Source organism: Oratosquilla oratoria, chromosome 17 (genome assembly GCF_046742065.1).
Source record: "Oratosquilla oratoria isolate Oo_2021 chromosome 17, ASM4674206v1, whole genome shotgun sequence".
Taxonomy (NCBI): domain Eukaryota; kingdom Metazoa; phylum Arthropoda; class Malacostraca; order Stomatopoda; family Squillidae; genus Oratosquilla; species Oratosquilla oratoria.
Window position 1 is genome coordinate 26691984 of NC_134793.1, and position 25850 is coordinate 26717833.

Below are 25850 nucleotides of genomic sequence, written 5' to 3' on the forward strand. Positions count from 1 at the left end.
GACCCAGGCACTGTTCACGGGACAGGGAGGGCCATCCACAAGGAGGTAAGGTAATAAGGGAAAGCAAATGGGTGTGGGATGAGTGGCCACCTCCCTTGTAAAGGGGAAAAGTCCTTTTGCTGCATGTACTGCAGATATGTAGTATCATTACCATTAATGCTATTATTATTATTTGGGACTTAAACATAGATGTGATAAGTTGAACATACTAAGACTAAATATTTAAACAGAGACAAGTCATAGAGGCAAGCATATAGGCACCAATAGGTGTAGTCAATCTTGGAAAAATTATGTAGGTAAGTTATGATTATTATAAATATATTTTTGTTACAGGGTGATTACAACACTGAAGAGGAATTTAAGATGGGTCACTGCTTACCATGGATTTTGTTGTTGACCTACATGTGTTACTTGGTGAGTTTTGTTTGTAGACAGCCAAAAATTTGTTTGTGTATAGAGACTGGATTTTTATATTTAAATACTGTGAGAATTTATGTATTTATTCTTTGCCTTTTTATAGGGTCTGAGTGTGGGAGCTGTCTTATGGACCTCTTTTGGATTTTCACCTTTAAAGCCCCATAAGTAAGATGTATTGCAATATTGTTTTGGTATTGATATTTACCTAGTTGTATTACACGGGAAGGGAGCCATGCTCGTGGTGACCCGTCTTTGTATCTTTCACCATCAAGTTTTTTTCTTAAAATCTTGAATAGTATTTGCGCACACTGTTTCATCATCTAAGTTATTCCAGATATCCAGTACTCCATGTGGGAAGCTTTTTTTTTTCTCAGATCTCCTCTTTAGTTATCCTTTTTGAGTTTTTCATGACCTCTTGTTTTTCCATTGTCATTTTTTAGTAAATCATTCCTATCAAGGATCCCTTTCATGATTCTAAATATAGTCAGTAGATCACCTCTCTCTTCTCTGCTCCAGTATTGGTAGTTCCAATTTTGATAGTCTTTGTATGTTAATTTGGAAAGAGCTGGTGCCAACTTTGTCGTTGCTCTCTGTATTCTTTCTAATTTCCTCATATTCTTTTTAGTACCGGGTGTCCATAGTGTCACTGTGTATTCCAGTTTTGGTCTAATCAATGTAACTAATATTTTTTTAATCATTTCTTCATCCAAGAGGTATGCAGGATGTTATCTGTGTGGGGATTATTCTTATATCTTGCCCGTGGACACTTACATTTGTCATCAAGAGTTATGCTGTGCATTTCATTACTTTTCCTGTACTCGGGAAGCTGAATTTCTCATCTTTGCCCATGTTCATTTACATGCACTTTCACCTGCCACTTTTTTCTATTCTGTTCAATTCCATAAGCTTTGCAGACCCCAGCTTCCTCATTTTCTTCTTTTTGTCCTTTTAGTTTGATTTTTTGCTAATAAACAAAAATGAAGATAAGTTTAGTGATTTTGTTTTAACAATAGAAAATTTCGTGTAAGAGAGCTTTAAGAGGACTAAAAGGCAAAGCTGAGTAACCAGAGGTACTCTGGAATGAGCACAATCCAAGTATGCCACAAGTTTTACAATACCCTCCCCAACCTTACTAATAAAGATAAAGTTAAAGCGGCCCATACACGATCAATTATATTGTGCAATTTCACTGTCAATACTCTGAATTGATAATTAAATTGACTGTGTATGGGCGATATATTGCCCATACACAATTAAATTGACCGTGTATGGGCAATATATTGCCCATACATGGTCAATTTAATTGCCAATTCAGAGTATTGCCAATAAAATTGCGCAATATAATTGATCGTATATGGGCCGCTAAAGGGTGATGCAAGCATCATTGTGAAGACACATCTCTCATGAACAAATACCACTTAGGACTACACTACAGCCTGTAGCAGTGGAAGTGGTAATGAAGAAGCAATACACTATGTGTTCCCTTTACCTAGTGCCAAATACCAACATTTTGTACCCAGATTTAGAAGATCTAGATAGTCAACTAAGGTGTCCCCCAGGGAAGCATCTTGTGTTACAATGTGTTTAATATACATTAATACTGTTGTTGAATACTTACAAAGTTGAGAATCATCAGTTGTATGTTCACTGTATGTTGATGACTTAGCAATCTATTATAGTTACTGTATGTTGATGACTTAGCAATGTATTATAGTTTATCAGACTTAATCAACACAACATATAAGATCTAAAGATCTGTCAGTCTGGAACCAGAATAGCTAAATTGCACAGGTTCAAGTTTTCCACATTGAAAAGTTGCCATACATTTCTGCAAAAGATCCCCAAGAAATAACACCCTAATATCATGGACGAACAACTGCTAAATTATGAACCACGTCAAGTTCTTAGTACTACTATTTGATGCTCGCCTAACTTGGTCACACAGTCTAAAACAACTAAGAAGTAAAGCTACACCTGTCACTAAATATTTTAAAAGTTGTATCAGGACATGATTGGTGAGCAGACCAACAAACTTTGCTTAAACTATACAATTCCCTTTGCAAGTCAAAGCTAAATTATGGATGCCAAATCTACTTCTCAATTTAAAAATGCTTGACATGGTATATAACCAGTCTTTAAGGATGTGCACAGGTGCGTACAAGACTTTCCCCATTGAATCCCTTTATGTCGCTGCAGGAGAGAGACCTTTAGACCAGCAAAGGGAACTCTTAAACATGAATTTTATTTTAAAGACAAAAAGCTTTACTGAAAGCTCATCTTTTAAAACTCTTAAATAATTTCAACCTTGCGCATTTATAGTTGAAGCCACCAATGCCAAACATTCAGATTGCCACCATGGATGATGCCTGACAACATCTGCTCATTCAACATTAAAAAGCCTGATCATACCACCACAAGTGTATACTCAGTGTTAAAAAGAGTATCGACACACTCTCAAATAAACAATATGTATACACAAATAGCTCAAAATCAAGTGATGCAGTTGGATGTGCAGCAGAGTTGATTGCCATTTTACTAATTAAAAAAAAAAAAGTTCCATAAACATAGTAAATCCCATTTTACCATATTCATGGACTTGAAAAGTGCATTGAATGCCATGAATAATTTTAACTCTGAAAATGCAATAGTATTAGATGTACATTATCATTTGACAACTCATTAATAGTGACAAGTGGATAACATTTTGCTGGTCCCCAGGACGTGTAGGTATCCAGGGAAATGACAATGCTGATAAAGCTGCCAAAAAAGCTTCCTCCTGGGATACTGTGAATTATAAAGCAGTGCCATTTTTAGACACCAAAACTCGTATCAAAAGTTTCATCGCCACCAACACCAAGCTGAAATCCATCAAAAGAGACACTAGACCAGTGTTTCCCAACCTTTTTTGGCTGCGACCCTAAATCCACTCTTAGCCTGGAGTCGCGACCCTAATTGTAATAATAAATTCAACCATTTCATGTTATATTTCTATGTACTTGCATAATGTTTATAAACTTTCGTTTTTATAGTTCAGTTTATATTTACTAGCACAATGAATTTAAATACATTTGAAACTTGAATGAAAAAAAGTTAAAAAAGACCCTCTGGAGACCCTCAAAAACACCCTCGTGACCCTGGGGTTGGGAACCACTGTACTAGACCATATCCTATCATCAAATCCAGGAGTAGAAGAGATTTGAGGGTGCCCAACAGGCTATGCATTGGCCATATGCACATGAATTGGTTATCTTTTTAAAACCCCACATGTTCCAACTATGTGCAACAGATGCCAGAACATGTTAACCATAAAACCCTTCCTTGTGAAGTGACCTGGTTTAACCCATCCCAGGGACAAGCGGAGCATCCTGAAATCTTTGATGGAACATCTGATTGAAAATGTAAACATCAAAAACTTAACATCTTTCTTAAAAGAAAGTAATCTTTATCATAGAATTTAATTTTAAATGACAAATTAAAAACTCAGGAATATACTGCATATAATTATAAATATATTCACATTAACGTTGACAGCCAAATTGTGAATAAACAAGTTTAGCTAGATTGTTGTATGGCCTCAGGACCTAAGCCCAAACCTATCAATTCAATTTAATTCTTCCTGTCTCCTCCTCTTCCTCTCTCCTCCTGTTTACTTGTCTTCCTCTTGTTTCCTCTTCTACTGCCTGTCTCCTCCTCCTGATCCTCCTCCTGTTTACTTGTCCTCTTGTTTCCTCTTCTACCGCCTGTGTCCTCCTCCTCCTTCTCCTCCTCCTCCTCCTGTCTCCTCCTCCTCCTCCTGTCTCTTTCTCCTCCTCCTCCTCCTCCTGTCTCCTCCTCCTTCTCCTCCTCCTCCTGTCTCCTACTCCTCCTCCTCCTCCTCCTCCTGTCTCCTCCTATCTCCTACCCTCTGTCTCCTCCTGTCTCCTCCTCTCCCTCCTCCTTTCTCCTCTCTCCTCCTCCTCTCTCCTCCTCCTCCTCCTTTCTTCTCTTCTCCTCCTTTCCCCTCCTCTTCCTCCTCCTCCTTTCTTCTCTTCTCCTCCTTTCCCCTCCTCTTCCTCCTCCTTCTCCTCCTCCTCCTCTTCCTTTCTCCCCTTCCTCCTCCTCCTCCTCTTCCTTTCTCCCCTTCTTCCTCCTCCTCCTCCTCTTCCTTTCTCCCCTTCCTCCTCCTCCTCCTGTCTCCTCCTCTCCCTCCTCCTTTCTCCCCCTCTCCCTCCTCTCTCTGCCTCCTCCTCTTCCTCCTCCTCCTCCTCCTCCTCCTCCTCTTCCTCCTCCATTCTCCTCTTCCTCCTCCTTCCTCTTCCTTCTCCTCCACCTCCTCCTCCTCCTTTCTCCTCCTCCTCCTTTCTCCTCTTCTTTCTCCTCCTCCTTTCTCCTTCTCCTTTCTCCTCCTCCTTTCTCCTTTCTCCTCTTCCTTCTCCTTTCTCCTCCTCCTCCTCCTTTCTCCTCTTCCTCTTTTCTCCTCTTCCTCCTCCTCTGTCCTCTTCCTCCTCCTCCTGTCTCCTCTCCTCTTCTTCCCCATCTCTTCCTTCAACTGTTCCTCCCCTGTGTGTGAAAGATTATATACTTAATATTTGTATGTTAATTAGTATTTCAGATGCTACATATGATGAGCGGAATGACAGGCAGAGAGGCTTCTACAATTTCCTGTTTGTTTTCTTCTCATGCGGGGCTTCCGCTGTTGTGGCTGCGTTGATTACCCTGGTTGGTATCTGCTCTAGAAGCATCTTCAATACTACAATGGTAAGTACAGACCCAAATGTATAAGAAACAACTCAAGTGAAAGCAAGATTGAAACTTACTGTTTAGGATTATAGTACAAGTGAATGAATTGGAATTGAATTATTTGCCTGTAGGAGCTTGTTCAGAAATTTGATGAATTAAGATGTGGGGCAGGAGGATCTCTGTGCTAGAGTAGATGGGCCAGTAGATTGAGTAGTAGGGAGAATTCAACTGCCAGATGAGTAGTATAGTGGACATATGCTGTTGATATGTTTAGAAACAGAGTTGATGATAGCAAATAGAGATGGAGGTGGAGGAAGAGGAGACAGGAGGTAGAGGAAGAGGAGACAGGAGGTGGAGGAAGAGGAGACAGGAGGAGGAGGAAGAGGAGACAGGAGGAGGAGGAGGAGACGATAGGAGTAGAAGAAGTGTGTGGTTAGAGGTAAGGTTGGGCTGGACCAGGGTTTGTGACATCACTGGTTGTTCAGTAAGGGTAAACCAGCTTTGGTCCCTAGGCCCTGCTGTGGAAGTACTGCATCCAGCTGCATTACCTCAGACTCGAGAAATATGGGAAGGGACTGGAATTGCCCTTTGTCCATTAAGTGTTAAGATGCAAGGGACAACAATGGGTTTTTGGATGGGTGTAGAGTGGGTGAATGGTTTGACTCAGACACTTCCTTTATAAAAGGAAAGGGCCTTCTGGTGTATGTATATCTTTTAACTTTCTTCTCCTCTTCCTCCCCCCAATTGGGGGAAATGGCATGTTTGTTTTAAGACTAATAATTTCACTCTCCACAGGCCTTCCATGGAAGCTTATCTTTGGGAATCCTTCATATGGTCATGATCGTGAAATTCCTCTTTCGTAGGACAGTGCCTGGAGATTCCCCTGCTTATTCATGGAGTGCTGAGATAAATGGTGGCTTCCTAGGACTGTGTGCTCTACAGGTAGGGAATCTCAAAATGTTTGGATAAAAGGGTCTGGGTTTCCCATTTAACAATAAACAAAATCTGACATGTTATATAAAAGGTCATGAGAATGGCTTACCATCCAGTGGTTTAATGTAACAGGATAGTTAGATTAAATGATGAAAGTATATGTAGGTATTAAAGTTAGTGTGTGATGTTTGTGTGTAAGAAGGTGAATATTTGTTTATAGGACCAACTACCTAAATAAAAGCAACCTAATTATAGAAGGCAGATGTGATAAATGAGCCTGCATGGGTTGAGTCGTAAATGCTATTGCATGATTTGTAATATGGTTTTCTCAGTCTGTACCAACACAGAATAGGTCTGGCTACAGACACAAACTGCCCCAAATGCAATCAACACACAGAAGACAAAGAACACCTAATACTACAATGCCCCACACTGACTATCCTCAGACAGTAATACAATATATCTTCTCTAAAGTGACTTACGGTTCTGCCTGGGTGCTGTTGCCGATTTATTAGAGGTATGGGTCTTCTGTAAGTTCAGGGGCAATAGATGATCAGGCTGACAAAAGGTATTCTATAGATTTAGAACTTTGTGGGGGAGAGATATTGATTTTGAGAGTCAGAGAAGAAAAGTTTAAATGTGTTTGAGATAAAATGTCTGAGAAGTATGATAGAGGTTACAAGGTTGGACACAAGGTGTCAGAAAAGTTCCAGGACTGGTGTCACAAAAGATTTATTTCAAATACAAACTAAATGTTTTCCCTTTCAAAGTAATCCCTTAGGTGTCTAACACGCTTTCCCATCTTCTGCCTTGTTTGCATCCACTCTTGGAAGGATTCCTCTGGGATCCTTCACATCTCCATCGTCTCGGCCTTTTTGATGTCCACATCTTCAAAACGGGTCCCCGTGATGACCTCCTTGAGTTTGGGGAAGAGAAAAAAATCACACAGAGCCAAGGTTGGGTGAGTTGGGAGGTTGCTCCAGCATGGCACTGTTTTACTTGGCCAGGAACTGTCAGATTCTAAGGGCATTGTGAGCAGGTCCATTGTATTGGTGAAGCAACCATGAGTTGTCCTGCTACAACTTTTGCCTCTGCTCAATCACTGAGCAAAGCAAATGCCACAGTATCCCTTTGTAGACATGTTGGTTGATTGTCTGGTCCCATGGCAAATACTTAAAGTGGACAGTGCACCCTCACATTGAAGAATGCAATCAGCATGAATTTGACTGGCTTGCTTTCTTCAGCTGTGATAACTTTGGACACTTCCACTGAAGGCTCAGGCATTTGGTCTCAGTCGTACTCAAAGATCCATGACTCATCACTGGTGATAACTCTCCCTAGCAAGTCTAGTTTGATTTTAAGATGCTCAAGGATGTCCTGACACACTTGCACTTATCATTCCCTCTGGTTGTTCAGCAGATTCAGCACCATCTTTGCACAGGCTTTTTCCTCCTTACAAAGGGAGGTAGCCAAAAAGAAAAAGCCATACAATCATTCCCACCCATTCCATCCCTGAATACACTCCACTCCCCTCCACCCTCCCTCCCATCTTAGCACCTATTGGATGACGGGTCATCCCTGCACCTTGTCCTGGGTCAGAGGCAGTGTCGCAAGTCACAGCACATCCACAGCAAGGCTGCTTCATTAAATCGGCGACCCCCCCTTTCCATCTCCCCATGCATAAAAGGAGAAGACGGGGAGAAATCCCTTTGGGCTGCATCAAATTTTGCTCACACATACTACCTCACCCCCCATTCCCCCACCCATTCCACCTCATGCATCACAACATCATCCATATACAACCATTCTCCATTCACCCCTGTCTTCTGTCCTCTGCCGTCCTTCCTCAACAGACATTCCCCTCTTCCCCAAAGCCCCCTTCACCCCATCCATCCATCTCATCCTAGGACGTCCCCTCATGTTCACTCCCTACACATCTGCCTTCCATACCTCTTTTACTAGTCTTTCTTCACTCATTCTTTCTATGTGTCCAAACCATCCTAATACTCTTTCATCAACCCTATCTCCCAACTCCCTTTCCACCCCTGTTCTCCTCCTCATCTCCCCATTTCTCACTCTATCTAACCTAGTAACCCCCATTATACTTCTCAGACACCTCATCTCAAACACATTCAAACTCCTTCTCTCTTCCTCTCTTATGTTTCATGTTTCTGCTCCATAGAGTGCTGTTGGCACAATCACTCCTTCATACAGTCTCCTCTTAGCATCCATTCCCAAAAGTCTATTCCTCAATACACTTTTTAATCCACCAAGGCATTTACTCACTTCTCTCAATCTGCATTTTTCCATATAGATGCATAAATACAGTAATTGGAAATTCAAGATATAGATTAACCTCTTGAATATGACAATGCCTATGTATTTACCTAGTTGTATTTTGTGGGAAGGGGAGCTACACTCGTGGTGTCCCGACTTTGTATCTCGCAGTGTCTAGTTTGCTCTTAAACTCATGAATGGTTTTTGCACACACTATTTCATTGTCCAGTTTGTTCCAAGTGTCCACCACTCAATGTGGAAAACTGTTTTTCTTCAGATCTCTTCTGTAGCTATGTTTTTTTATTTTCTTTCCATGTCCTCTTGTGCTTCTCTTGTCCCAGTCATGAGCCGCGAGTTAGGTATACGAGGATGCCAGCATTTACTTCCTGGTTATATATTTTTTTGTAGTTGTAGCTGATTGACCCCTGTATTCTGTGAATAGGCTTGATCAAGTTTTGTAATATATTTATTCAGAGTTAAAGAGAATGGGTATAACAACAGTAACTTTATATTTTGTAATGCATGTGGTTTCTATGCCTTTTTCTTTTTGGCTACCCCCCCATACACCTTTGGTGTATGTATGTATGTATTGTGATGCATCATCGCACATCAACCTGGTGTGTGCACGAATATTTGACTCGTATTGATGAGGTTAAGCTGGAACTGTACGTGGACAAGGTTAGGTATGATGAAAAATTAGGGAATAGGAGACTGGACCACATGGGTGTTCCTCCTAACTAAAATTAGGTAAATACATACTAGTTGCCAAGTCAGGCTACAGACATTTGAGGCAGCAGATATAAATGTTTATGAATTATGACTAGATTCATGTTTCTTTTCATACATACATACATATACCAAGGCTTTTTCCCCCTTACTAGGGAGGTAGCCAAAAAGGAAAAGGCATAAAATCATTCCCACCCATTCCATCCCCAAAAACACTCCACCCTCCCTCCCATCTTAGCACCTCCCAGATGACGGGTCATCCCTGCACCCTGTCCACTGCCCTGGGTCAGAAGCAGTGTCGCAAGACACAGCACATCCACAGCAAGGCTGCTTCATTAAATCGGCGACCCCCCCCCTCTCCGTCCCCCCATATAAAGGAGAGGACGGAGGTGAAATCCCTTCGGGCTGCGTCAAAATTTTGCTCACACACACTACCTCACCCCCCATCCCCCCGTCCATTCCACCTCATGCATCACAACATCTTTCATATACAACCATTCTCCATTCACCCCTGTCTTCTGTCCTCTCCCGTCCTTCCTCAACAGACATTCCCCTCTTCCCCAAAGCCCCCTTCACCCCATCCATCCATCTCATCCTAGGATGTCCCCTCATGTTCACTCCCTCCACATCTGCCTTCCATACCTCCTTTACTAGTCTTTCTTCACTCATTCTTTCCATGTGTCCAAACCATCCTAATACTCTTTCATCAACCCTATCTCCCAACTCCCTTTCCACCCCTGTTCTCCTCCTCACCTCCTCATTTCTCACTCTATCTAACCTAGTAACCCCTATCATATTTCTCAGACACTTCATCTCAAACACATTCAAGCTCCATCTCTCTTCCTCTCTTATTATAAATTTTCTATAATTTAATTTTTTTTTCATATATAATTATTAAAAAAAAATTGTTTTCCTACAGGTAGTCCTCGATATAATACATCTGAAATGGAGGAAGAATACTTGGATAACTCTTAATTTAAAAGAACTTTTTTCCCTGAACTCTATTTTCTTCACGGCAAGAACAGTAAGTAGATGTTCATTGAAATGTCACTTTGTTTATTGTGATTTTATTTACTTTTTTTCTCCTTATATATACTTGTGTTCCTTCTTTTCAGGTTCTGAGTGGATATCTCATAGATGCCTTTGCATCAGATATGTTGTGGCATCTTACACGCTACACTTGTCATCAGTGCCCACCTTGGAGTTTTTATTTCTCTGTTGTAGCCATTGGCACTTGTATTGTGGTGAATGGTCAATCCCTGTTAAGCGTCTACTTTGGATCACTTCATAGAGCATTTGTAAGTATGAAATTCATGTTTATTTTCATGAAAGAAATTATTTATTTATTGAAATATTTTTATCTACATCACTTTTTTCTCATCATTGCAGGCAATTCTTAGCAGCTTCCTCTTAACGGTTGTTTGTGGTTGCTTGGCCGTGGTGAATTCTCCCTACTTTATCTCAAGTATTTACCATGAATTTATTTATTCAGATGCAGTCTTTACATTTTCACTCGTTCTGACCATTGTGCATCTTGTCCACCTAATCCTTCTTGTTGTTAAACCAAATGGTTCAATATGTTCATTGCTTGAGGTGATGAAGAAGAACCTGGAAAATTTGTCTGTAAATGTGGAGGGATTAACCCAGCAGCTGCAAAGTTCTCATTCTGGAAGTTTGAATACAAAGAAGAAAATTCACTCCCACTTGATCTCACTGGTGAGTACTCGGTTAACTTTTGGTATTTCATAGTAGTTATTATGAATGGTGACCCTATGGACCAGAGCCACACATCATTTTGTCAGTGTTAGAGGGAATCTCTATTCATAGAGAAGTTATGCTGTTTTATTATACTGTGACTGTCCCTCTGTTATGCTGTCCCCTCCACTCTTGATATTGTCCTGTACCACTTCTTTGAACATACATTTCCATTGTTGCCAAACCCTGTGGTAGGGGAGAAAGAATACCATCACCAAGTGTTCCTACTTGTCATCAAAGGCAACAAAAAAGGGACGGAGGATAGATCTAGGCCTGGTAGTGAGAAGTGTTAGAGGAAAGGGAGGCTTTTTGGATTTAAATGAGTGGATAGAAGTTAAGGGAGAAATGTTAATGTAGTGGTATTGGGAGATCTTAATGATAGAGTAGGAGGTGAGCCAATAAATGGAGTGGTTGGAAAGTGTGGAATGCCAGGAGAAAATTTGTACTGGAGAGTTATAGATGTGTTTAGAAAGAGATTTAATGATGGCTAGCATGGCGTTTAGGAAAAAAATCAAGTATAACTACACATGGGAGAGTGTGGTGGATGGAAGAATGGTAGATAGGGCTTTATGGACTATATAGTGGTACCCAGGAGAAGAATAGATAGAGTTCTGGATACACCTGTTCTTAGGGGAGAACATGGGAAATGAGGTGAGGAAGAGAGCAGAGGTGGAAAAGGAAGTGGGAGATGGGGTTCATGAAACTGTATTGTTTGGACACATGAAATAAATGAGTGAAGAAAAATTGGTAAAAGAAGTGTGGAAGGCAGAGGTGGTTTGAGTGAACAGAAGGGGGCACCTGAGGATGAGATGGATGGATGGGGTAAAAGGGGCATTGAGAAAGAGGGGAATGTCTGCTGACGAAGGAAGGGAGAAGACAAAAGATAGGGATGACTGGAGAATGGTTGTGTATGGATGATGCTATGATGCATGGAAGGGAGTGGGTGGGGGATGGGGGGATTAGGAAGTGCTTATGTGTGAATGATGTTTTGACAGAGTAAAGGGATTTCTCTCCGTCTTCTATTTTTCTGCATGAGGAGATGGAGAGGGGGGGGTCATTGATTAAATGCAGCGGCTTTGCTGTGGATGTGTTTTCTCTTGCTGCATTATGACCCAGGGCAGTGGGCGAGATGCAGGGATGACTCGTCATCCAGGAGGAGCCAAGAAAAGATGAAGGGAGTGATGGCGAATGAGAGTGGAGTGTGTAGAAATGAAATGGGTGGGAGTGGAATTATGCCTTTTGACTTTGGCTGCCTCCCTTGTAAGGCAGAAAAGCCCTTGGTGTATGTATGTATGAATTACTATTTCCATGGACCAGTGAGTGAAATTGGTATATTTCAGCTGTGCTTCAAGATATGCTAATATTGGTTTTTATGTAAAAATTCCCTCAGATTTAAAATGGAGCTTGCAGGCAATTTTTGGTTTAATGTGTGTTTCTGTAATTTTCTTTTTCTTTTCTACTTTGTCTCCTCTTTATCCTCGTTATTCTCCTCCTCCTCCTCCTCCTATTCCTTCTCCTTTTTCTCTATTTTCTATTTCTGCTGCTTCTTTTTCTTCTCTCTTCTTTCTCCTCTTTCTTCTTATTCTTCCCTTTCTTCTTGTTCTTCTCCTTCTCCTTCTTGTTCTTCTACTTCTCCTTGTTCTCCTTGTTCTCCTTCTTATTCTCCTCCTCCTCCTCCTCCCTACATATCTACCACGTTTCTTCCCACTCACTTGTTCTGTGTTGCCCCTACATTTCTCACTCTATCCATCCTAATCCCCACCATACGTCTTACTTTTTAAAATGCTTTAACTCATTTTTACAATAGTGTATGGCTCCAGCTTGTGCTATTTAAATTTTGTGAATACAGTATATGTAAATTTATGATTTCAAAGGAGAGGGAGGGTGGGAGGGGTGTGGAGTGTATTTAGGGATGAAATGGGTGGGAGTGATTTTATGCCTTCCCCTTTTTGGCTACCTCCCTTGAAAGGGGGGAAAAGCCTTGGTATATGTATGTATGTATGTATGATTTCAAAGAGAAGAGGATCAAAGAATCCTTGTGGTAAGTTTTAGATTCCCATGAGGATATTCTAGTTATAGTGACTAATTTTATACATACATATACCAAAGGCTTTTTCCCCCTTACACAGGGTGTAGCCTAAAAGAAAAAGGCATAGAAACCACTCCCATCCATTCCATTCCCTACATATTCCACTCCCCTCCACCCTCCTCCCTCCCTCTTATCTTGGCACCTCCTGGATGACGGGTCATCCCTGCATCCTGTCCACTGCCCTGGGTCAGAAGCAGTGTCACAAGACACAGCACATCCACATGGAATTATCTTTTTCTGCTAAGGAGTGGCCCCATTCTCTGAATTTTGTTAGGATTATGAAATTTGTCTTTGCAAAAGAGGAGATAGACAGGCCTCATGATTTAAAAATGAGCTGTATTTGGTGAAAAAATGTATATTGACTAATTTTTTTTCCTCCTGCAGTTTGTATCTATTGTGTCGCTGAGTTTAATTGCGTCATCATACTGGTGGTACGCAGTTTGGTCCAAGGTACTCCTTGTATCAATGTCCAGTTCCCTGATATCAAGGTCCCTAAGTGCTGTATTATACGAGGTTATCACACGTAAAGTGTATGCAACTTCATTCCAAGTGAGTATTTGAAAGTAATTAAGTGTCGGGTTTTAATTCAAGATTTGCTGATTTAGTATTAAGTGGTTTCTTCCCAATATTTGTAGGTTTGCAGTTTGCAGCTTTGGCCATTCACATTTGCTTTTTTGTGATGTCCACTATGATTCACCAAAGTCTTGGATCATGAGTTTGACACGATCCAAGGCTGTGGTAAATCACAGTGGATGCCACAAATAAGGAAATCATGTGGTATGAGCTTAAACACTTCTTTCTGATGCCCATGGCTGCTTCATTGGAGGGGAGTGATGCAAATATTGGTTGTTGACACCTTGTAAGGAAGTGGCCATTTGATATAGATGATAGGCAATTTCCTACCTTGGGGGAACTGTCATTGATAAATAAAAATTTCCAGCAGCAGCCAGGAAATGGGTCACCCAGTACAGAAAAGATCAAAGCAACAAATCCTGATTGATCAAATAAGAGCCTATGCTCCATGGAAATCTAACTTCATGAGATGAAAGAAAATTTGCCTTTCTTTTAATATTAATATATATATATATATATATATATGCATTGTTAAAGTCAACAGCTGTGATAGCATTATTCTGTTTATAGAATTTCTTTTCTATAAACAGAATAATGCTATCAAAGCTGTTGACTTTAACAATGCATGCATTATTAATGGTCTACTTAAAATTTTATATATATATATATATATATATATATATATATATATATATATATATATATATATATATATATATATATATATATATATATATATATATATATATATATGATAGAGCGGGTGGGAAGAGGAAAGACTGGAGAGGGTGGTGCCCAGGAGAAGAGTAGGAAGAGTTCTGGATGTACATGTTCTTAGGGGAGTGAGTGGGGGAATATCAGATTTTTTGGTGGAAAGTAAATTTAGAATGGAGGATAGATGGAGAAAAAGGAAAAGGACAGAAGTTAGGGAGGTGCTTAGAGTGAATTGCTTGAATGAGGAGTACAAGAAGAAGCTGGGAGAAGAGTGGGAGGAAGTGAGAGATAGAGTAAAATTAGGAGTGGAGGAAATGGATGTTTCAAGGAGGGAGTCACAAGATGTGCAAAAATGGTGTGTGGAACAAGGATGATGGGATGAAATAGAAGGGTAGAGAATGATGAAGCAAAGAAGGTAAAATAGGATGAGAGAAACATATCAGAGGTATAAAGAAAAAAAGAGAAATAAAACATAAGATAAAGGAGGGAAAAGGGAGAGCAGGTGTAAAATAGGGTAAGAGTGTGACAGAAAACTTTGAAAGTAATATAAACATATACCAAAGGCTTTTTTCCCCCTTCCAAGGGAGGTAGCCAAAAAACAAAAGCATAGAAACCACTCCCACCTATTCCATCCCCTACATATTCCACCTCCCTCTTATCTTGGCACCTCCTGGTCATCAAAGTAATAAAAAATATTTTGGAAGTTAAGAAATGAAGGGGAGGCAAATCAAGTAGAGAAGATGAAGTAAAAGGTGCAGATGGAGAGATGATAATAGAAGAGGTGGCAGTAAGAGAAAGATGGGCAGAGTATTGTAGGGAGTTGCTAAATGTGAAGGAGGATAGGGAGGGAAAGTTGGTCGTAGTTGGGGGCACTAAGATGATGTGAATGAATGTTGAATGAGGATGGAAAAGAAATTAGAAAAGATGAGGTGAAAGCTGTTATTAAAGTGATAAAAAGTAGTCAAGGCAACTGGGTTAGATGGGTGTCATGTGGAGTATCTAAAAAAGGGAGGTACAGTAATGGTGGACTGGCTGATGATGAATTTTTGTCTAAAAGTGGGTAGAGTGCTGGAGGACTGGAGAAATGCCTGTATAGTTCTGCTTTATAAGGGAAAAGGGGACAAGTGTGAGTAGTAGCTTCAGAGGGATCAGTTTGTTGAGTAGTTGGGAAGGCTTTTGGGAAGGTTTTCATAGATAGGATTAAGAGAGCAACAGAGGGAGTAATTGAAGAACAGTGTGGGTTTAGGGCAAGTAGAGGTTGTGTGGATCACATTTTTGTGGTAAGACATATGTGAGGAAGCCTTAGGAAAAGATAAGGATGTTTTTATGGGGGGCTTTATGGATTTGGAAAAGGCTTATGACAGGGTAGACAGGAAGGCACTGTAGGAGGTATTGCAGATATATGGGATAGGAGGAAAGCTGTAGAGATCAGTCAAGTTTTTACAAAAGTAGTAAAGAATGTGTTAGAATTAGAAATGGAGAGAGTGATTGGTTTGAGATAAAGGTGGGACTTCACCAGGGATGTGTTATGTTGCCTCGACTGTTCAGTTTATATACGGGTGGGGTTGTGCAAGAGGTAAATGCAAGGGTAATGGGTCAGGGATTGGAGATGGTTAAAGAAAATGGAGAATAGTGGGAGATAACCCAGTTGTTGTTTGCTGATGACACTGCACTTGTAGCAGGATCAGAGGATGGATTAATGAAGTTAGTGACAGAGTTTGGTAAGGTGTGTGAAAGAAGGAAGTTGAAGATAAATATGGGTAAAAGTAAGGTGATGAGATGTACAAGGGGTGAGGATTGCAGCAAATTAGAAGTGAGTATTAAGGGAGAGAGACTAGAGGAAGTGGATACCTTTAGATATTTGGGTGTGAATGTGGTAGGAAAGGGGGTGGAGGTAGAATGTAGATTGAGAAAAGCAAGTAAATGGCTTGGAGGATTAAAAAGTGTAATGAGAAAGACATTTGGGAATGGATGCTAAGAGAAGATTGTATGAAGGAGTGATTGTGCTGGCAGCACTGTATGGGGGCAGAAACGTGGAACATAAGAGAGGAGGAGTTTGAATGTGTTCAAGATGAGGTGCCTGAGAAGTATGATAGGGGTTACTAGGCTGGATAGTGAGAAACAAGGAAGTAAGGAGGAGAACAGTGGTGGGAAAGGAGTGTATGTATGTGTGTGTGCGTATATATATATATATATATGTCTTGTTAAAGACCAATGCTAAATCAGTTTCAACTATTTTCTTAGTTGAAACTGATTTAGCATTGGTCTTTAACAAGACATGTTTACAAGAAAATTTACTGCCAAAATATACTAATATATATATATACATATATCTTTTTTTTTTTTTCCCATTTAATTTCTGAAATTAAATTTTGAATTTACAGTGTCTTTTGTTGAAAATTATATGCATCTCCTGTATAAATAGTTTGTGATTTGGTAATCATTATCTTGTTATTAATAGTACACAACATGAGAATAAACCATTGATAGGAATAATAATAGCAATAATAATAATGATGAAAAAATTTAATCACACAATTTTCTGCTTCACTGGTGCATAAGGCTGAAATGACTTGCTGTAGAAATACAAATGAAACCATACTTAATGCACTAAGGGATATTTCTAACTTGATATAATAGATCATGCTTGTGGCTACTATTTTGTGCAAGAAAACTAATTTTGCCAAAAATATTGCTTGACCCTCGTTGGGTGTGGGGCTACTTGTTTACTCCTACAGACAACAATTTATTGCATCTCAGAATTGCCACGTACTACCCATCATTGGTCCCACAAGCATATTAAAGATTTAATACATGCACTAACTGGTCAGTTGTTTTTTCTTTATTCATAGCAAATTTAGGGTGATTGTCTTAGATGTTACTAATGTAATCTTGTTTGTTTAACAGGTCTTACTGGTCAGCACCATTGAATTTATTCCTGTTCTTGTGGGTGCTATTGGAATTTTTGCAAGAGGGAGACTGATGGAAATTTTTGGAGGCATTGCTCTTATCAGTGTTTATATCACACAGGTTAGTATTGTAATTAAATTTTGTCCCATATTTTACCTACCAAAATCTAGCACCACAACCAGCAGTTGTCCTTGTGGCCCACTCATAGGTGTAGTTATGTATTCCATCAAATCTATATACCCTTACAAGGGAAGCTTGCTGGCTGAGTCGGTTAGGGTGTCGTTACTTGCGGTGAAGGTCGAGGGGATGGCAGTTCGAATCCTGCCACCGGCAAAGTTGAACCGAGGGCATGTTTAATTAAATTCCATGCTACAAAGCCCTCTGCGAGGGGCACCATCCTAGCCTTTCGATGAGAGGAGTTTGTGATGTTAAACCATATCATCATCACAAGGAAGGTAACCAGCCACCCCCACCCATCCCATTCCCATTTGTTTCCCCTTTATTTTAGCTCCATGTGCATGAGGGATCATCCCTGCCCACTGCCTGGGTCAGGAGCAATGCAGTAAGACACAGCACATCCAAAGGAGGGCCAGTCACTACATTTACGTGGCAGCCCTCCCTCCGTCATCCCCTTGTGCGAAAATAAAGACGAGGAGAAATCCCTTCGTACCACATCAATTTATAGTCCATTCATAACCATTCTTTACTCTCGCCTAACTCTCTCCTTCTCCCTTCCCTGTTCAACAGACATCACCCTTTTACTCAAGCCTGCCCACCCCTCACTCGATCCATCCATCCCATTCAGAAAACCATGTTTAGCAGATATAAACATAAGTGAGAGAAGTGCTCAATCTCCTTGGATCATTGGAAGTGACAAAAGCCTCAGGACCTGGCAGGATCTCACACTGGATATTTAAAGAATGTAGGAAACAACTCGTGGACAAGATCCAGTCTTGTTACTTGTTCATTGAAAGAAGGCATTGTGCCACTTGATTGGAAAAGGGCAAATGTGGTGCCAATTCACAAAGGCGGAAACGAGGAAATACTACTAAATTATAGGGCAGTATCACTAACCAGCACAATAGTGAAATTATGTGAAAGGATTGTGAAAGATCAATGGACTAAATATCTTCAAAAGATGAACATTCTGACGGAAAGTCAATTTGGCTTCAAATCCAGAAGATCACGTGTGTTGAACCTTTTAACCAAGAACGAGCGATAGAGCAGTGACTTTATTTTTTATAATGCGAGTATTATGATGCAACACCGCACGTCTGGCAGCTAATGCTGCCAGACGTGCGATGTTGCGTCATAATACTCGCATTTTAAAAAATAAAGTCACTGCTCTATCACTCGTTCTCTTTCACCCGTGAATTTTAATAACCATAGAAAATATGATGAAGCCAGTTTACAGAGTATGGGGGTCACGCAGGTACGACTACAATAAATATAATCAAGACACTAACGTCGGCATCCTCGCGTACCCACTTGCTCCTCATGACGCCTTCACCGTATGGAAGGGGTTAAGCTTTTATTCGAGAGTGATATGCTGCAAGAGAGAAAGGTGGGTGGACTGTGTGTGCCTGGACCTAGAAAAGGCATTTGATAAAGTACCTCACAGTTAACTTACGTGGAAATTGGAGCATGTTGAAGGACTGAGAGGCAAACTATTAGAATGGATTAAAGATTTTTTGAAGGAAAGACACACTATGACAGTAGTAAAGGATAAGATTACAAACTGGAAAGCACTAATAAGTCGAGCACCACCAGAGAGAGGTGACCTACTGACCATCTACAGAATCATGAAAGGCACAGAAATACTTGATAGAGAGGACTTGTTAAACTGGGACAGGAGAAGCACAAGAGGACATGGAAAGAAAATAAAAAAACATAGCTACAAAAGAGATCTGAAGAAAAACAGTTTTCCACATAGAGTGGTAGACACTTGGAACAAACTGGACAAGGAAATACATACATACATACATATACCAAGGCTTTTTCCCCCTTACAAGGGAGGTAGCCAAAAAGGCATAAAATCATTCCCACCCATTCCATCCCTGAATACACTCCACACCCCTCCACCCTCCCTCTTATCTTAGCACCTCCTGGATGACGAGTCATCCCTGCACCTTGTCCACTGCCCTGGGTCAGAAGCAGTGTCACAAGACACAGCACATCCACAGCAAGGCCGCTTCATTAAATCAGCGACCCCCCCTCTCCATCCCCCTATGCATAAAAGGAGAAGACAGGGAGAAATCCCTTTGGGCTGCGTCAAAATTTGCTCACACATACTACCTCACCCCTCATCCCCCCGCCCATTTCACCTCATGCATCACAACATCTTCCATATACAACCATTCTCCATTCACCCCTGTCTTCTGTCCTCTTCCGTCCTTCCTCAACAGACATTCCCCTCTTCCCCAAAGCCCCCTTATATCTGCATAACCTCCCACAGTGTCTTTCTGTCTACCCTATCGTAAGCCTTTTCCAGATCCATAAAAGCCCAAAAAACATTCTTCCCCTTTCCTATAGCTTTCTCACATATTTGTCTTACCACAAAGATCTGATCTACACAACCTCTACCCGTCCTAAATCCACACTGTTCCTCACCAATTACTCCCTCTGTTCCTCTCCTAATCCTCTCAATCAAGATCCTCCCATAAGCCTACCCAACTACACTTAACAAGCTAATACTTCTGAAACTACTACATTGACACTTGTCCCCTTTTCCCTTGTAAAGTGGAACTATACAGGCACTCCTCCAGTCCTCCGGCACTCTACCCTCTCTCCAGCAAACATTAAATAACCTCACCAGCCAGTCCACCATCACTGTACCTCCTTTTTTTAGATATTCTGCATGGCATCCATCCAGACCAGGTGCCTTACCTGCTTTCATCATCTTAACAACTGCCTTCACTTCATCCTTCCTTATTTCTCCTCCATTTTCCTCACTCATCACGGTCATTTTCTTAGCATTTCCCACTGCAACTATCTTTCCCCCCATCCTCCTTCACATTTAGCAACTCCCTAAAATATTCTGCCCATCTTCCCCTTACTGCCTTCTCTTCCATTATCATCTCTCCATCTGCACCTTTTACCTTTTCTTCTCTACTTGATTCGCCTCCGCTTCTCTCTTAATTTCTTTCCAAAACATCTTTTTATTATTTTCAAAATTTTCTTTCATACTCTTATCCCACTTCATATCTGCTCTCCTCTTTGCCTCCTTTACCTTTTGCTTTACTTCTCTTTTCTTTTCACCTCTCATATGACTCCCTCATCCTATTTTGTAACCAATCTGTGAAAGCTCACTTCTTCTCTTCTACAACCTTCTTTGTTTCCTCATCCCACCATTCACTACCTTTCCTTCTATTACCTCCTGTCCTTCTTGTTCCACACACCATCCTTGCACACTTTGACTCCCTCCTTGAACCATCCCCATTCCTCCTCCACACCTAGTTCTACTCTATCCTTCACTCCTTCCCACTCCTCCTTCAGCTTCTTCTTGTACTCCTTCTCCTTTTCCTTTTCATTTAAAGAGTTCACTCTAAGCACCTCCCTACCTTTTGTCCCTTTCCTCTTTCTCCATCTATCCTCCACTCTCAACTTACCTTCCACCAAAAAATGATCTGATATTCCCCCACCCTCTCCCCTTAGCACATGTACATCCTTAACTCTTCCTATCATAGTCCTATTTACCACTACATAATCCATCAATGCTCTATCTACCACCCTTCCATCCACCACCCTCTCCCATGTGTACTTATGCTTGGCTTTCTTCCGAAATACTGTATTTGCTATCATCAACTCTCTTTCTAGACACATTTTCACCATCAACTCTCCACTACGATTCTTTTCTGGAACTCCACATTTCTCAACCACTCCATCAATTGGACCATTTCCTACCCTAGCATTAAGGTCTCCCAGTACTATTACATTGACATTTCTCCCTAAATCCTCTATGCACTCATTTAAATCTATCCAAAAGGCCTCCCTTTCTTCTACACTCTTCTCACTGCCAGGTCCATATGCACTTACAAAGACCCACATCTCCTTTCCCAGTTTCACCTTCATCCACATTATCCTTGAGGAAACCTCCTTCCACTCCACTACACATTTACCTATCTCTTCACTTACAAGGAAATAGTGTGCGCAAAAACCATTCATGAGTTTAAAAGCATACTAGACACTGCGAGATACAAAGGTGGGACACCACGAGCGTAGCTCCCCTTCCCCCAAAATACAACTAGGTAAGGTTTAGTGCTTGCACCAATAACGTTTCTTGTCTATGTTAATGACATCATGGAAAGAACAACAAGCTATGCCAATATGTTTGCAGATGATACAAAAATCATGAGAGGAGTGAAGAATGAGCAGTGGCAGATAAACCATATGATTAAAGACTAAAGGTACTTGGTCTGCCAACTTTGAAAGATCAAAGAGGAAGAGGTGATATGATTACAGTCTTCAGGTCACTAAAGGGATAGATTGCTTTGATGGAAGAGATCTGATTAAAGATGGGAGAGCTTTAAGAGGTCATGGAAGTAAATTAAGGAAGACCAATGTCTTAAGGATGTGAAGAAACATAGTTTTCCATATAGATATATGAATATTGGAATAGCTTAAAAAGTGATATAGCCCAAGCTCAAACAATACACAAGTTCAAATCTAGAGATGATAATTGGAAATCAAAGATATAGATTAAGTTTGAACTGTACAAGAATTTGAGTCAAGATATTTTAGAAAGAGAATGTACCCAACAAGTATTCACCATGGTCTTTGAATCACGTGTTGGACTCGTGATCGACAGCTATTTCCCTCCTGGAGGAGAGCTCAGAGCTCGTATGACCGATCTATGGGTAATGCTGTGACCTTACACGCACACACACACCCCCAACTCCCCGCCCACAAGAATTGGAGTAACGACTCGAAGCGCAACGATACTGAAATTATTTCAGCCCTGGTCAGGATTCAAACTTGGACCGCCGTAGTGAAAGTCGGAGACTCTACCAACTGCGCCACCGAGTCGTGCTGCTCCTTTCATGTATACAATTATGTAAATACAAATATTTTGCATATGCATACTGTACATGCACAGTATGTGTTAACTTGCACACTGTCTCATACTCACAGAGACTCACAAGAATAAAAATTCATTGTTGATAACACATTCTCAAATTGCCCAACTTAAGAATAAAATTGACCCATTGTGGGGTATGCTCCCCATGCTGGGAACCACTGCTAGAGGAAGTGGATAGTCCGAAGTATTTAGGTTCACATGTGGAAAATAAGAGAAGATGGGGAGGAATCTCTTCTGGCTGCATCAAAATGTCATCCACACAACCACTCCCCCCCCCCATTCCCTGACTGACCCTTCGCTTCATTGCTTGACAGACATAGAAAAGAGAGAAGACCGAGAGAAAATCTCAAAATATCTTTCATACACACCCAGTCTCCACTCACCCCAATCCCCTGGCTGTGGCTTCTGCTGCTGCTGCTGCAGCTCCTCCTCCTCCTCCTTCTCCCCCCTCCTCCCCCCAAGGATTGTTTCCTGATAATGAAACTCATGGCAACAGTATTAATAATTTGGATTCCCTTCACAAGGAGCTGGGGAAACTAGATGTTGAATTGCTAAGTTGATGGGTGAGGAGTGAGTGCCTTGGCAGCTACCTTCCTTATATGGTCTTTTGGTATTTGTATGCTTTTCCATATTAGTTTACACCAGTATTTCATCAGTGTTTTCTGTTAAGTTAGTAGCTGTGTATGCCATGGAATTGATTTTCATTTGCATTTCTTTTCTTTCCAGTTTTGGCAGGAGCGTGAAATTATAATTACCTTCTTCAAGAGGATTAGGAGCAAGTTAAGTGAAGTAAATCTTAGTGAAGAATCTGAGATCCTCACTGACTCGCCACCAGTTAATACTGAAGAAGTAGCTTGACTTGATGAACTTAAGTGACATTCTGAATCTAAAATATATACCTGGAAGATAAGTTGTCAGATAATCCAAACAGGTTCTTTCATTTCTTGTACTCCTTTTACCTCTTGAAATTTGTGAACTTTTGTCATACTTTTTAGTTATTTTACCCTGTATCAGTGTTATCATTCTGGTCTGTAAAAACAGCAGTCTCTTGCTCCTCTTGCCCACTCATATCGTTATAAGAAAAAGAAATGAGAAAAGGCTGTAATTTGGTGACATCTGAAAATTGCAAACCATATAATCAGCAACTGTAGTAGAGTCAATTTCTGTTTTGGTAAGAAAAGCAGATGGTTGTAGTCACCTACCAAAGGTGGTCCACCGTGGTTTTCGTAAGTCTGTGCTAACTAGTTTTGAATTTGCTCTCAGTGCACAATGCTTCTGAATATAACTAGAGTGTATTGTTAGGGAATTGTAGGGGCCTTCTTTCCATAATGATCATACATTTGATTGATTTATTTATTTTATTTTTATTTATTATTATTATTTTTTTTAATGATAATTATTGTGCTTTGACAGCCACCCTTTATATAGGACAAGATGAATCAAAATGCTGAACCATGTGTAGTGGTGCTTTAAGCTGCTTGGCCAGTGAGCATCCCTTGAATGTAATAAATAATAAAGAAATGAATTTTAATGTATTACCTGTAATACTCTACAAGGAGCTAAGATAGGAGTGGAATGGGTAGGAGTAGGCACATGTCTTGACTGGCTACATCCCATATAAGGGGGAAAGAAGCTCTTGATATATAAATAGACCCACATGTTTAAATTGTCAGTATGTTATTCACAACCCCTCCCTCCCTCTTTTCTCGGTTCCACCTGGATGACCGATAATCACTGCATCTCTCCCACTGCCCTGGGTCAGAAGCATTGCAGCAAGACACAGCACATCCACAGGAAGGTCGGTTCATTTAATCAGCAAACCCTACTGTCCGTCCCCTCATGCCAAGGGAAAAGAAGAAGAGGGAAAAAAAAAAAAATGGGAGAAATCCCTTGGGGTTGTCAAAATAACATTCACATGTAACCACTCCCTACCCCACCTAATCCCATGCATCATAGCATCAGTATATGCGTCAGTAGTAAGGTCCACATACAGAGTGAAGGGTATAAGCAAGATTGAGAGAATACACAGGGCAGAAACTAAACAGGTTCCCAGCCTGGCAGATGAACTATATGAGGAAAGACTAAAAGTACTGGGTCTGCCAACTTTGGAAGATCGAAGAGGTGACATGATTCAGGTCACTAACAGGGATAGATTGCATTGATAGAGATAACCTGATTAAAGATGGGAGAGCTTTAAGAGGTCATAGAAGTAAATTAAGAAAGACCACATGTCGAAAGGATATTAAGAAATACAATTTTCCAAATAGATATATAAATATGTGGAGTAGCTCAAACAATACACAAGTTCAAATCTACATACATACATGTACCAAAGGCTTTTTCCCCCTACACGGGGGGTAGCCAAAAAGAAAAGGCATAGAAACCACTCCCATCCATTTCATTTCCTATATATTCCACCCTCCTCCCTTCCTAAATATGATAATTGGAAATCAAAGATATAGATTAAGTTGGAACTGTACACAAATTTGAGTCCAGGTGTGTAAGAATAGGAGACGTGACCTAATGAGCATTGCTCATTTCCTGTATACTAGTTAGGTAAATACAACCATTCTCCACTCACCCCCCATCTTCATTGAAAGTATTGGTACCAAAAGGCTTCTTCCTCCATAGAAAGGAGGTAGCCAAGAAAAGTTGTTAACCAATTTGTTTACGTGCCACATGACCACTAGTAGGATGCTTAACAGTACCAATAGTATCAATATTGTGATCTTGGTTTGTTTCTTAAAAGTTTTTAGGGTGGGGCAAATCAAAAGGCATTTTTGTTAGACTTTTGAATTGTCTTGTTTTAATATTTGGGTGATAGGACCCTCATCTTTGTATTTCATCAGTGAGAATGTATGTGAATTATAAAGCTTTATTTTTTAAGCATTTTAGTATTGTTACTTTTGCCACAGTATATATTCACCTTGTTAATCTGTGAAAATATGATAAATATAGCTTATAAAACAATGAAAATATTATTTACAGAAATACTGTGATGTTGTTTATAGATATAAATCGTCTATATTAACCACTTTATTACGAGTCAAATTCTCGTGTGCAGCATCAGGTACCATATGAACGATGCGTCACACTACTCGCAATATGAAATATAGAGTCACTACTGTATTACTCAATCTCTTTTACCTTGAGTAATAATAAACAAAAAATATGATCAAACCCATTCACAGAATCCCGGAGTAACTTGTGTACAACTACAAAAAAAATTATAAAATAAACACTCCAACGCCGGCATCCCTGTGTATCCTTTCATGCCTCATGATGCCTACATAGGGTCATTGCACCAAAGTGGTTAAATTTATGATGTAAATAAAATGAAGCATGTATAATCATGGAGTAAAGGATAACTCCCAAGTATCCTGTATCTGTCATGAATCCTGTTTCAAGGTCCTGCAATTTGCTCCACCTTGTCTCCTTACTAAAATGAAAAGAGCAAGATCTCAATACGAAATTTAAGGACTGGATATTGCCCCATCATCAAGTAATGCTCTATGAGAGTTGCCAAGAGTGAAGAAAGTAGCTGAAAATTATAGTATATTGTCACCATCAATCTCCTCTCCCACTAATTATCAACAACTTTGTTCTTCCTGCTAACAACCATAGCAATAGTGCATGATGGTTGGGGCAGGAGTTGGTGAT

General features: G+C 40.4%; 1 protein-coding gene across 1 annotated transcript; it reads left to right on the plus strand.

Annotated features, from left to right (window-relative positions):
* LOC143034545 (uncharacterized) lies at positions 1-25097 on the plus strand. The gene is made up of 11 exons (XM_076200751.1): positions 1-45; positions 334-414; positions 521-582; positions 5001-5154; positions 5932-6078; positions 9992-10096; positions 10188-10370; positions 10462-10788; positions 13301-13465; positions 17111-17233; positions 22917-25097. The coding sequence occupies exons 2-11, from the start codon at positions 364-366 to the stop codon at positions 23046-23048; spliced, it is 1449 nt and encodes a 482-aa protein (XP_076056866.1). The 5' UTR covers positions 1-45; positions 334-363; the 3' UTR covers positions 23049-25097.
* Positions 25098-25850: the final 753 nt, after the last annotated feature.